Source organism: Leucoraja erinacea, chromosome 42, assembly GCF_028641065.1.
Source record: "Leucoraja erinacea ecotype New England chromosome 42, Leri_hhj_1, whole genome shotgun sequence".
Taxonomy (NCBI): domain Eukaryota; kingdom Metazoa; phylum Chordata; class Chondrichthyes; order Rajiformes; family Rajidae; genus Leucoraja; species Leucoraja erinaceus.
In genome coordinates this window covers 520,867-535,425 of record NC_073418.1, presented here as the reverse complement: position 1 = coordinate 535,425, position 14,559 = coordinate 520,867, and the positions used below count along the sequence as shown (strand labels likewise).

At 45.0% G+C, this 14,559-nt stretch overlaps 1 protein-coding gene across 1 annotated transcript in view; it reads right to left on the bottom strand.

Annotated features, from left to right (window-relative positions):
• Positions 1-14,559, bottom strand: part of LOC129714817 (uncharacterized) — a 102,406-nt gene that overhangs the window by 56,666 nt on the left and 31,181 nt on the right. The window contains exons 21-27 of the mRNA XM_055664659.1: positions 13,103-13,138; positions 12,762-12,779; positions 10,743-10,778; positions 9,472-9,498; positions 5,218-5,253; positions 3,788-3,805; positions 301-336 (exon numbers count right to left, since the gene is read on the bottom strand). Of these exons, the coding sequence (XP_055520634.1) occupies positions 301-336; positions 3,788-3,805; positions 5,218-5,253; positions 9,472-9,498; positions 10,743-10,778; positions 12,762-12,779; positions 13,103-13,138 (207 nt within the window). The remainder of the gene's footprint in view (positions 1-300; positions 337-3,787; positions 3,806-5,217; positions 5,254-9,471; positions 9,499-10,742; positions 10,779-12,761; positions 12,780-13,102; positions 13,139-14,559) is intronic.

Genomic DNA, 14,559 nt, shown 5'->3' with positions numbered 1-14,559 from the left:
GCTAAATGTCACGTGTTTTATTCAATTTAAACTAAATTCATAAAAATATATTTCCTAAAGTTATGGTACATCTATTCTGAAAAATAATACACCATTAAACCTGACGAATTGTGTCTGGGTTTTTTTTCTGCTATGAAGATTTTGGCAGGAATAGAACACCAAATATAAATAAAAACAAGTGGGGAGCTCTTCCATCGGACCATAATCTTACAGTTGCATTTGCATGTCTGGTTTTATTCTGGTTATATATTTCGTTTTTTCTCGCTATTGAAAAGTCATTGAATCAAACATGTCTCTCACCCTTGGCTGCTAAAAGATCCTTCTGTTTTTTAATTTCTGTGAAAGCAAACGGAATTTCAATAAGATACACAGTATATTTACTAAAATATAATCCTACCAGCGTTCGGCTCCACAGGCACCACGTTTACACCGCTCAAATGCATTCGCATGTCAGCGTGAATTCATTTAGATACCTATCTCTCTGATAAAGTTATATTATTGAAAGCTAAAGGTTTTCTTGAATCAAATATTGCACCGATCCGATAACAGAGTGCAGTTCCTTTTCGGAATAAAGCCCGGAAGTGAGCAAAATGAATTCGTAAAGAATGCAAACTGTAGAATGAATTCAAGAGAATGATTTCAACCTTCAGGTTATTTAGTCAATACAAATGTGTGATGAGAACGGAATATCAGAATGATGGTCTGAGGATACAGGGTTAATTCAGTGGTATTATTAACAATTTAGGGTTTGGTTGTTACTCATGGTTTCTCCATGACTTTCCTGGTTTTGATATTTAGTACAGTTTCGATGAGAGATACAGCGGCTCGGCCCACCGGGTCCGCAACGACCAGTGATCCCCGCACACTAACACGATTCTACGCTAACCACACGAAGGCGACAATGAAATGTATTAGGGAAGGGTGACATCACCTTCCTATGGTCTGATAGAATTGGCCGGTCCTCCAAAGACATGCTTATTCCGCGAGTGATTTCAAATTAGGCTGCACGTGAATATACAAAGGTGAGCTTCTGGGATGTAATGTGCTGCAATTATACATGGTGAATTCGTTCATCTTCAGAGTTTCGTACTGCTGCAAAGACTCACTTCAATATGTGTAATGTGGAATGCTGGAACAATGTTAAAAATATCCGCATGCAGATGGCCGTTGTTCAGAAATATCGACTGGGCATTTTAGAGCATGAGTGGTGAATTACAAATGTATCGAATAAGTGTAAACTGCCCGAGAATAGTCTATCGCTGGCAGGGCGAAACACTGAGAGAGCTGCAAATAAAACTGGGAGGATAAAGATAAAAAAGGCTGTGCATTTTATCAGCACAATGTATTTCCAGATCTGTCTTGCTCCATTGAGCACACGTCATGTAGTTTTGGCCTGTATTGATTCATGAGGTAAGTGCGATATCAGGCTAGATAATTTAATCCCAGTGCGATGTGTATGGAATCCACGAAGTTTTCCCTGCAGTCTCGAACGGTGTTTGAATGGTGATCAGTTGTGTTTGCCGAATAACGAATCCTTATCCATTAGCATTTAGTATACACTGTTCCAAAAAATAATATGTTTTTTTGTGATGGCGACGTATAGTGCTCAGTTAGATATAAAATGCAATCAATGTTAGTAATTTATACATTACGTTATAGTGATTACATTTGCAATAAATTGTGCTGCTCGGCTCCAATATAAAAACATTCACTTCAGGTAATTTTTCAATGTTGTTGCGCAAAGGTTTTTCAGCGGTCCTCCAAAGATATGCTTATTCCGCGAGTGATTTCAAATTAGGCTGCATGTGAATATACAAACGTGAGCTTCTGGGATGTAATGTGGACAACCTACTTGCAAACTCACTGATCAAACATTTGTAAATGACGTCGTGTTTTACAAAGAAATGCGGGACCTATAAAATGATCCCTTCGGTCAGATTCATTAATTCCGTAACCGAACGTCAGCCAATGTGAATAAACAGCTGTTATGAAAGACATTTCGCGACATTACAAAGTCAATATGTTTCCACGTTATAAAGGTCTTTGGAGTGAAATACGCAAAATGCTGAGGTAACTCAGCAGGCCAGACAGTGTGGATGAGAATTTCAAATCTAAAGCACATTACACTCTACACTAACGCTGCTGCCTAGAATTTGATGGATCTGTGGGCAGAAAATTCACGGATCCGAATCGATCGCATCTGAGTTAGAAACCAAAGGCTTGCGAGATATTTGATAGATTAGGCTTTAGGGAAGAACTGATGCGAAAAGCGGTAGATCGACAGTCGGTACCAGTCGGTACCTGTTGGGTCACAAATGGGATACCTGGAACCGGAGCCAGAATTCAGGAGGTTGAAGATGGAGGCGCTGACCAAGCGTTGAGAAAACGCACGTGGCTGCGGAAGAGAACTGCTGCGAAAAGAGGCAGATAGACCTGTCCGAAGGAGGGTCTGGATCCGAAACATCACCCATTCCTTCTATCCAGAGATGCTACGTGTCCCGCTGAGTTACTCCAACTTTCACTGTCTATCTTAGATGATACATTGAGTTTGAATTTCAAAAATTCTAGATTTGATGAAGATTCTATTAGATTATGAAATAATGTAAGAATCTGAGGAGAGACATCAGGCAACTCCATGCCAATTAGTTTGCTATCTATTATGGGGGAAATGGCATTATATGTTTAGAGATGCAGTGAGGAAAAAGGCCTTTCGGCCACCGAATCCGCGCTGACAAGCGATCAACCCGTACACGACCACTATCTCGCACACCAGGGACAATTTACAATTTTACAAAGCCAATACTCTTACAACCCTGCACATCATTGGAGTGAGGGAGGAAAACGAATTATCCGGAGAAAAACTACGCAGTCACATGGAGAACGTGGAAACTGTATACAGACAGCACCAGTAGTCAGGATCGAATCCGTGTCTCTGGCGCTGTAAAGTAGCAACTCGACAGCTGCGCCTCGATGCCGCATGATAATATTAAAAACATTGTAGCATCGTACTTAAGATGAAATCCGTGACCAACGGCAATTTTGAGCAATTATGATTAGTTGAGTTATTGGACTTCACTGAGGAAGGGACATCGATTATGAATACAGAGCAACAGATACGTTGCCACGACAGAAGACAGTACGAAATATCAAAGCACATAATGGAAGATGTGTGGATGTAGATGTAAGTTGGCTAGTTAACAGGAATGGGAGAGTGGACATCGAACAGACACGACAGGCACCAATTTAGTATTATTGAGCTGCAGGCAGTGATGGCGAAGTTCGTTCATAATTTAGCTAGGTAGAGTGAAGACATTTATTGACTTAAGGTTTTTAAATTTAATAACAACACAAACATGAATAAGAAAGTGAGTAATAAAGAGGGAATAGCGAACCTGAAATAGGATATAGTTTGGTCAAATGCATGTGCCAAGATCAAGATACCCGAGTATAATATTGCAGAAAATTAAAATGACCATTTTGGCAGTAATATTATGTAGAAACGTATTATCTAAGAGAGGTGGGAGCTTGCAGAGACCCAATGTATTATGTCTATTCGCGCGGCTAAAATAATCCGTTAACAGCGTATGTGTAATTAGAGTGACTAATAGTAAATATAATTTATTATAAGGAGACAACAAGTTCAAAGCTTATGTTTCAAACACGCTAGACATTAGCGAATGCAAAACCTGCGAGTACCTGCCCGGATAGACTGATAGGCTGATAGTTAGCTGAACAGACAGAGACACGACGTTTACGTGTACGACGTTCACGTTTCTTAAGTGCTTACCGGCATTCTTAGTGTCCTCTGTTTACGAATAATATAGAAACAATTATTGCATTATTTAAGGAAAAAATTCTGAACTGCATATATTCTAACGTTGGGAATCTTTTTAAAGTAATAGACCATGTTAAATGTTCCTCCGAATTAATCCATTCTAGATTGTTTTCTGTATTGCAGACATTTAAATGGTCCTAGTTCACACGGTTTGTTTGTAGAATTAATTAGGTCAGCGTGGCGCCGGTGACATTCGTGATATTTTGTAGGGAAGCGGTACTTTTCAAAATAAATATGCCAATGAACGTCTTAATCAATCAATTTAACCCGACTGACTGCCATGGCTGTCTAGATTACACTTCTCCCACCCAGCTTCCTGTAATTATTCTATCCTCGTCTCCCAAATCTTCTATCTACGCCCCAACTGCGCCCAGGATGACGTTGTCCATGCCAGTTCATCGTAGTTGTCCGCATTCTTTAGGGAACGTGGGTTCCCCTCTTCCATTATAGATGCGGCTCTCAGTACGGTCTCCTCGGTATCCCGCAGCTCCGCTTTTGCCCCCCATTCGTAACGAGGACAGAGTCGCCCCTATCCTCACATTCCACCATACCTGTCGTCGCAAACAGCACATAATCGTCCAACATTTTCGCCACTTCCAACGGGATCCCACTACTAGCCACATCATCCCATCTCCACCCCTTTCTGCTTTCCGCAGAGACCGTTCCCTCCGCAACTCCATGGTCAACTCGTCCTTTCCCACAGAAACCACCCCCTCCCCTAGGAACTTTCCCCTGCAACCAAAGGACATGCAACACCTGTCCCTTTACCTCCCCTCTCCATTCCATCCAAAGACATCAACAGTATTTTTAGGTGAAACAGAGGTTCATTTGCGCTTTCTCCAACCTCATCCACTGTATCCGCTGTTCCGGGTTCAAGCACTGTCTATCGGCGAGACCAAGTGCAGGCTTTGGGATATTTCGCTGAACACCTCCGCTCAGTCCACCTTAACGCACCTGCTTTCCCGGCGGCTCAGCAATTTAACTCCCCCTCCCATTCTCAATCTGACATTTTAGTTCTGGGCCTCCTCCATTGTCATTGTGAGGCCCAGTGCAAATTGGAGGAACAGCACTTAATATTTCGCTTGGGTTGCTCACACCCCAGCGGTATGAACATTGACATATCTAACTTCAAATAGCTCTTGCTCTCACCATCACCTCCACCTTCCCAGTTCTCCCACCGGTCCTACTGTGCCCAACTACATTCTATCTCTGTCCCGCCCAATCCCCTGATATCAGACTGAAGAAGGGTCTCGATCCGAAATGTCAACCATTTCGTTTTCTCCAAAGACGCTGCCTGCCGCTGAGATACTCCTGCATTTGGTGCCTTTATTCGCTTTAACCAGAACTGTGGACAGAACAGAATTTCTGAATCATTCTCTCACCCAGTAGTGTTTTTTCTTCTTTCAATTTCTTGATTTCTGGAAGCAAATCGAAATGTAATCTCATTCTAAATAGTCTACAAATTGCGTAAGTTAACAACTCCAAGAGCCATACATGACTATTTACAACCAGCGTCGTCAAGGATGTGTCAAATCAGCGCCATCGCTCTGTAGTCATCGGTTGAGCTAGTACGCGTGCTCTTTAGTACAGGAACCAGGCTCGATGTCTTACACCGCACCGGAACTCTCTCCGGCTTCAGGTTCAGATTGAAGATACGGTGGGGTATACAACACAACGGGCCTGCGGACGCCTTAAGTTCCATAGATCCAACTCCATTGGGACCCGTGGCTTTGCCGGTGCGGAGTCTGCTCAACTCTCTCCCCTCCTACGCAGCCTTGACGGTCAGAAACGACAAAGAATTGGCAGAGAAAGTGGACCAAGGGGATCGAGGGGAAGAGTGTGTCGGGGAGCAGGTGGGAGCCCATGCAATAGGGCGACCCGAACAGTACGCGACACCCCAAATGCGGTCTAACCAAAGTACTTTAGAGCTGCAACACAACGTCCTGGCGCTTCAGTGTGGGCCCTCGGCAATTGGGAAAAGTATATCACCGGCCTTCATATCCACCTTACCTACTTGTCCTGTCACCTTCAATGGGCAATAAACTTGGACTCCAAGATCCCTCTGCTCATGAACGCTGTCGCGTCTTGCCATTAACTGTATACAGTTTCCGTGCATTCAACCTCACAACACGAGGCACCTTCCAATTGCTAGGGTTAAACTTCGTCTTCTATTTTGCCGCTCATAATAGCAATTCGGCAACATCCTGCTGCATCTTGTCTGCCACAGTTTCAGCGACCCGATCGATCCGGACTTGTGAAATGTCTGTATCGAGTTTACGCGTCCCATTTCAAATCCATGACGGGTTTGCTGTGATTGTAGTGGAAATTACTTGAAGATGGTTGGAAAACGGAAGGGACACTCATGAGGGTGTGAGAGAAAATTTGTTGTAATTAACTAAATTGTCATGAAATGCCATGGACGATGAGCCAAATGCTCTCAACCTGCGAGGACAGTTAAAGTCTGGTCAGAGGAAGTGGACTTCACACTTCAGCAGTGTTTTGGAAACACTGACTGGAAGGCGTTTGCAGCCCAGGCCACCCTTGACTCCCACACGGACATTGATTCCTACACATCCTCTGTTCTGGACTTTATAAACTCCACCATCAATAGTGTCACCTCCCTCAAACAGGTGACCATATTCCCGAATCAGAAGCCATGGATGAACAGCGAGGTCAGGCTACTGCTGAAAGCACGGGACACCACTTTCAGGTCAGGCGATGCTCGAGCCTACAGTTCATCCAGGGCTAACCTGAAGAGGGGCATCAGGAAGGCCAAGCACTGCCATAAGCTCAGGATTGAGGAGCAATTCAACAACAACTCCGACCCCCGACGCATGTGGCAAGGCATCCAGGCCATCACGGACTACAGACCCTCCGACACCACCCCCACATCCAGCGACGCCTCCTTCCTTGAGGAGCTTAATCACTTCTATGGCCGCTTCGACAGGGACAATCTAGAGACAGCCATCAAGGCTGTGCTACCTGCCGATCACCAACCCCTCACACTCACCCCCTACGACGTATACGTGGCACTGAGTAGGCCTAATGCACGTAACGCTGCTGGCCCTGACGGCATCCCCGGGCGCGTGCTCAGGGCCTGTGCTGCGCAGCTGACAGACGTCTGGACTGACATCTTCAACCTGTCACTTGCCCAAGCATTGTCCCCACTTGCCTTAAAACCACCTCCATCGTGCCAGTGCCAAAACACTCCACTGCGGCAAGCCTCGACGACTTCCGCCCAGTTGCACTTACCCCCATCATCACCAAGTTCTTCGAGAGGCTGGTCCTGGCACACCTCAAAAGCTGCCTACCCCCCACACTGGATCCCTATCAGTTTGCCTACCGCAAGAACAGGAGTACAGATGATGCCATCTCAACGGCACTTCACTCCGCCCTCTCCCACCTCGACAACATAGACACTTACGTAAGAATGCTGTTCATCGATTACAGCTCAGCATTCAACACCATTATACCATCAAAACTGATCACCAAACTCGGTAACCTGGGCATCGACCCCTCCCTCTGCAACCGGATACTGGACGTTCTAACCAACAGACCCCAATCTGTGAGGTTAGACAAGCACACCTCTTCAACCCTCACCCTGAACACCGGCGTTCCACACGGCTGTGTGCTGAGCCCCCTCCTCTACTTCCTCTTCACCTATGACTGCACACCTGTACATGGTACTAACACCATCATCAAGTATGCAGATGATACAACGGTGATTGGCCTCATCAGCAACAACGATGAGTTGGCCTACAGGGAGGAGGTCCAGCACTTAGCAGCATGGTGCGCTGACAACAACCTGGCCCTTAACTCCAAGAAGACCAAGGAGCTCATTGTAGACTTCAGGAAGTCCAGAGGTGGCACGCACACCCCCATCCACATTGACGGGACGGAGGTGGAACGTGTTTCTAGCTTCAGGTTCCTGGGAGTCAACATCTCCGATGGCCTCTCTTGGACCCACAATACCTCTACTCTGATCAAGAAGGCTCACCAGCGTCTCTTCTTCCTGAGGAGACTGAAGAAGGTCCATCTGTCTCCTCAGATCCTGGTGAACTTCTACCGCTGCACCATCGAGAGCATCCTTACCAACTGCATCACAGTATGGTATGGCAACTGCTCTGTCTCCGACCGGAAAGCATTGCAGAGGGAGGTGAAAATTGCCCAACGCATCACCGGTTCCTCGCTCCCCTCCATTGAGTCTGTCCAAAGCAAGCGTTGTCTGTGGAGGGCGCTCAGCATCGCCAAGGACTGCTCTCACCCCAACCATGAACTGTTTACCCTCCTACCATCCGGGAGGCGCTACGGGTCTCTCCGTTGCCGAACCAGCAGGTCGAGGAACAGCTTCTTCCCGGCGGCTGTCACTCTACTCAACAACGTACGTCGGTGACTGCCAATCACCAACCCCCCGGACACTTATTATTATTTATTCAAATCATTTGCTATGTCGCTCTTCCAGGGAGATGCTAAATGCATTTCGTTGTCTGTACTGTACACTGACAATGACAATTAAAATTGAATCTGAATCTGAATCTGAATCTTTGCCGTAAATAAATACAACACAAACCAAACCTCAGGTTGCTTTCAAGAGAGAGTTCAATGTTCAAGATTCATTTATTGTCATTCGATAAAAAAAAACATGCTTCCGCTTGAATCATGAACGAAATTTGTACTCATGTCCGAGCAGAGTAATAGTGCAGTAAGACATCCATAATGTGCAGTAAAGATATCAATAAATTCTAACATTTATAAAAATCTTCCACACTAAATCTTAAATAATAATGAGCAAAAAATAAATAAAATAGTAAAAGTAAGAAAGCAGCATGGTTAAAATACAGCAGCAAAATAATGTCAATTGCAGCAGCCGTAGCAGCAGACCTCAGTAGCAGCTGGGGTAGTCAGGGTTCAGTCAGGGAGTTGGGGAGTTTAAAAGTCTCACGGCCTCGGGGAAGAAGCTGCCGTTAAGCCTTTTTGGCTCGGCCTTTATGCTGCGCAGCCTTCTCCCTGAGGGGAGGGGAGCAAATAATCAATTTGCATGGTGGGTGGGGTCCTTCATGATGCTCTGGCACCTTCGATAGAACTCTTAAAGATAGCGGAGTCAAGGGATATGGGTAGAAGGCAGGAACGTGGTGTTGATTGTGGATGGTCACAGTGAATGGCGGTGCTGGCTCGAAGGGCCGAAATGCCTACTCCTGCACCTACTGTCGATTGTCTATTGACTATTGTCTATTGTCTAAAACTTCTTAAGTCACTACCATAAAATATCGAAACACTCCTTTAACACGCTTCGCAAGATGACGATTAAGTATTTTACTGAAGCGAACAGAAATAAGCTTTAACGTTATTAATACGTCCACAGAAAGCCTGAAAAGAGCAACGCATATTAATAAATTGAGTGTACACAGAAATGCTGGAGAAACTCAGCGGGTGCAGCAGCATCTATGGATCGAAGGAAATAGGCAACGTTTCGGGCCGAAACCCTTCTTCACACTGATGGGGGATTGGGGGGGGGGGGGGGGGGGGGGGGGGGATAAGAAAGGAAAAAGGAGGGGGGGGAGCCCGAGGGCTGAGGAAGGGGAGGAGACAGCAAGGGCTAACAAAATTGGGAGTATTCGAATTGAGTGTTTATTTACCTGCCGTATTGGCAAGGACGGTGTCCTCTGGGAATCAAACAAAAATATAAGCGATTGCAAATCTGCCCGTATCAAAGTCATGATACCCGAATTCAAAATACGTAACAAACAAAAATCTTCTGAAATGGAATACTAATTCTGAGTTTTCGTGGCAGTTAAAATTAACTTGAAACTCAAAATTAAAATGCTGAAAATATTTTATTTGAGAATATAACAAGATATCCATCCACCGCAGCATATCTATCAGACTGAATACAGACGTGAAAGTAATGTAAACATATCAAAGGGGATATGTTTCATGATAATGAGTTAACATGACCGATCTTCGTAGCAGAGGTATCTTCAACCAGGGGTTACCAACTTAATAAAAGGGGAGGGTGATATAGAAGCGATCTGAGGATTAATTCTAGCACACATTCCAACACGATTGGAATCTGGAACGGTCTGTCAGATTAAGCAGAGATCTCTGTGATATTCCGGGGGGTCTGACATAATGCCCCTGTCCCACTTAGGAAACCTGAACGGAAACCATTGGAGACTTTGCACCCCACCCAAGGTTTCCGTGCGGTTCCCGGAGGTTGCAGGTGGATGCCGGAGGTTGCAGGTAGTGGAAGCAGGTAGGGACTGACAAAAACCTCCGGGAACCGCACGGAAACCTTGGGTGGGGCGCAAAGTCTCCCGAGGTTTCCGTTCAGTTTTCCTAAGTGGGGCAGGGGCATGGGCAAAATACCCAATCATGAAAGGCATAGGTATAAGTCTATGTAGAGATGACGTTTCAATTAGTGGAAGAATCTATGTACCGGGTACCTAGACTCAGAATAAAAGGACTTACCTTTAGAATGGAGATGATGAGAATTTGATTTTGAAAAATGGCGCTGAATATGTGAAATTCTGTCAGAGACGGCGGTGGAGGCTGTCATCTGGTCTGTTTTCAGGCGGAGACTGATAGTTTTTGATTAGTAAGCTTATGGAAGTTTCCGGGATAAGCAGGAGAATTGGGTTTGAAGGTAAAAATGAATTACCCATGATCGAATGACGGAGATGATTCGCTGGGCAGAATGTCTGCTTCAAGGTCTTTCGGTCTTATGGGCTTATACTCTTTACTTAAGAAATACCTAAACTAACACCTCAATCATTGAGAGGGTTATGGGTTATATCTTGAAAGGGAGATATATGGATATCAACGAACATATCAAATGCATCATAGGAACGCGAACAATATTCTATCGGCATGAGCCATGGATTGAAAATGTGAATTTAGTATTGCACACCTGATGTTTTCAGGGAATCTTTACATTTTTTAATTTCTGCAAGAAATGTCACATCGAGCAATGTTAAATACAATCTATTTGATATCGAAGTTCCAAAACGTAACTAACAGCGTGCCGAGACAAATTAACAGACACTTAGAGAAAGACAGTTGGAATCAGTAGACACAGTGATGCCTTTGTGATTATTTGTTTAAAAAAAAATCAACATGCCGAAAACAATTAAACGCAGCCAAACACACGAAATGTTTTATTTTTTCCATCATCGATAAATGCATTTTCATATTGCAGCGAAAACGTCAACATTCTGCTTTAGAAAGACCGAGAGATGAAAGGGAAGTAATGGTCTCACTCTGTGAATCGAAATCTTCACTATGTAAATTTAAATATAGCACACAGCTACCCTCAGTCACACCCTACATCCATCCATAACTCGTATCCCCTCCCTATCCCAATCCTCTCCTCGTCCCCTCCCCCAACTCCCTGCCTCTCCTTTCCACGTTGTAACAAATCTCTAACTGTCCGTGCATGCAAGTTAATTTTGTCAAAGTGGGGTTTTGTAAAGTTCAAAATGTGCCCCATTCGCAAACCATTCCCCTAACGTTCTTTTCCCCTCATCCTTCCATCTCCTTTCCCCTACCCTCAGTCACTTATTCCTCCCTCCACAGCTGATTTCCCCTCCCTATCCCCTCCTATCCCAGTATCCCCCACTTCTTAACTCCATCAATCAACCCCTCTCGCTCCTCACCTCCCCCACTGCCCTCCTCTCCCACTACTCCCCAATCCATACCTCCCCCACTCCTCTCCCTCTATTCCTAATACTCCCCAAGTCTGTCTCCTCACATGCACCACTTCCATCTCTCCGTCCCTACACCCTCCTCTCCCGCAATCCACCCACTTCCTTCCTCACCACCCCAGGATTTTGATGTTCCCGCTCCTTTCCCTCCTTGCGTGCCCTTCTCACACCTCTCCCTCCCTCTCCTTTCCTCGACCTTTAGTCACTCCCTTCCTCCAAAACTCCGCTCCTCTCCTACCCTCTATCCCCCCACCTCCACTCCCAGATCCCCCGCCACTATCCCTCTTCACGTCCTCATCTCCCTCTTTTCCCCACTCACTACCTCCCCAACTCCTCTCCCTCTATTCCCTCTCCTGCCCCCCCCCCCACCTCACCTCTCCCACTTCACCCCGACTCCCTCCCTACCCCGCCTCTCCCTCTATCCCCACACTCCCGCCTCACCCCCTACCCCCACGCCCCCCCAACTCCTTTACCCCTATTCCTCTTACTCCCCCACACTCCTTCCTTACCTCTCCCACTTTCCCCACCTCTCCCTCCCAAAACCCTACTCTCAATAAATCGGCACACTCTCCCTTCTCACCTCCCCAGGATCTCGAGGTTCCCGCTCCTTTCCCCCCGGAGCAGCGGCGTTTGCAGCTACGGCTGTGGCCCGCGGTGGCTCTGGTTGTTGGCCCTCGGCGGCTCTGGCTGTGGACCCTGACGGTTCTGGCTGTGGCCCGCGGTGGCTCGGGCTGTGGCCCGCGGCGGATCTGGCGGTGGCCCGCGGCGAATGTGTCCGTCCCTTTCGGCTGATTCCGGCCGACTGGCTGGGTGGCTGTGGCCGTGCAACCTACGGCAACGCTGGGCGAGGCGGGCGACAACGATGAATGACCGGACAGGAGACCAATCTGCGTGCCGGGCGCTGGCCTGACGAGACCATCTGCGCATGCACGATTTTTTTACGATTTTAAAACCTGAATAACGATGAAACTATCCGATCAAATAGAACAAACCTTGGTGCACTTCAGCACGGGAGAATGGCGAATAAGTTAGCGAAAAATCATAGCACTATCCTGCCCAAATCCTCTCCCTCTATTCCCCCTCCTGCGTTGTTGTACATTGTTTCATGGTCTAATTATTATTTTGCACGCATGCACTTTCACAGGTTATAGCACATTAGGGCCATATTAATGTTTCCTTTAACTTGAAATCATTACATTCGCTTTTTCATAAACGTAAACATATACCTCTGTCCTTCTCAGCTTCTGTTTATTCAAAGCAAAAAAAGATAATCACAATTTAACAGACAACCAATTAGATCAAGGCACTGACAATATATTTACCATCCATCAGAACAATCGCAACATTTAATTTGCAGTCATTGTGTTTCAAGAATAATCGATCCATTTCTTCGAAACATAAAACGTTCAGAACAAAGATCGTAACCCTTCATGGATACAAAATACTCATCAATTGTATTGGGCAGCGGGGCACATCGTTATTTATCATTAATTCCTGTACAGATTACATTTACAACGACATTTTTTCTCGATAATCTGGAATGTTTATCGGACAGATTTTTTCTCACCCATAGTCGTGCAATCTGTCTCTTTTTTCTTTAGTTCTAAAACCAGGGGAAATTGATATATTTCAGCATTAACGATACCTAATTCGATAGATTCACTCACCACTGGCTCAAGAAATTCTTCCTTTCTAAAGATACATCATTTTATTCCAGGCCTGTCCCTTCTGGTCCTAAACTCTCCCATTAGTGAAACATCCTCTCCACGTCAATCACGCGCCGTTAACATACGTTAACAATCGTTCAAATAATTCCCAGCATATGTGAGGGTGGAAATACATTAATTATTTCTTCAACGCTGCGATAATTGCAAATAAACGTTGTTAGCGAAACAAGAAACTGCAGTTGCTGATTTACAAAAAAAAGGCATAAAGCACTGGAGTAACTCAGCTGGTCACATGTTCACTGGAGAACATGGATAGGTGATGTTTCGGGTCCACATCCTTCTTCGGCCTGATTGTATGTGATAGGGAGAGAAAATTGAAAGGGGGGTGTGGAAAAAGCATGGCAAGTAATGTTTGCATGCAGGTGAGGGGAAACTGATAGACAGGTGGTTAGATAAAGGACAGAGAAGAAAAGAGAAAAGGTTTGAGAAAAAAGATTGAAGAGTAGTTGACTATTTGCTTGGACGTTCAGGAGTTCGACTCCCTTAAGACCTCAGCATTTTCTTTTTTAATTCCAGGAACAGGGTGAAATAGCATTAGACAAAAGTCAATCGTGTAACTTGACACTTTCCTGCAAACTTCGGCAAAGCTAAAGTAAAACATGAAAAAAATAATCGAAGCCGCTGAAAGCCTTCAAAATAACTTGAAATGAGAGCATATTTAGTTTTCAAAACACAATCTCATTTATTCAACACAAATTTTAATGCCTTGCACTCTGTTTGTCGAATAGGAATTAATAGAGGTAGAAGCCTCTTGGTAGTCCGATGTATCAACTTGGCGTGCGTTGTTCATCTTAACTATCATCTCAACTATCTTTGGGAAACGGAGACATTAACCCATGGCTGAATCTACGGAGTTTTTGTATCTGGACAGAATTTCAGGAGTGACTGAGAGGTAAAGGGGAACAACCAGGAGGGTAACTCCCAATCGCTAATTTTGGTTCTACAATAATTGAACAATAGTTTATCTATAACTTTGAGAATTTTGGACAACGTATTTCACCAAAATCGGGAGCAAGAAAGTATAAGGAGGTGACTTACAAATGATTGTCAGGCAATAAAGGAATGGGAGGTGGAAAAGTAGTGGGAATAAGGGGTAAGGTTCTAGTATACTTAACCGTGTCACAAAACAATATCTGCATTTTACATGCATTATTGATAATTCTGATCAAGTTGCATTCGAGGATAGTTTATCTGTATTTGGCCCACAGCACTCTACACCCGTTTACACCTGAAAAATTGTCCAAATGCCAAGGGAAGAGAATACATGTTCCTTTGCATCCCAAAAGAGGGTGGAGAC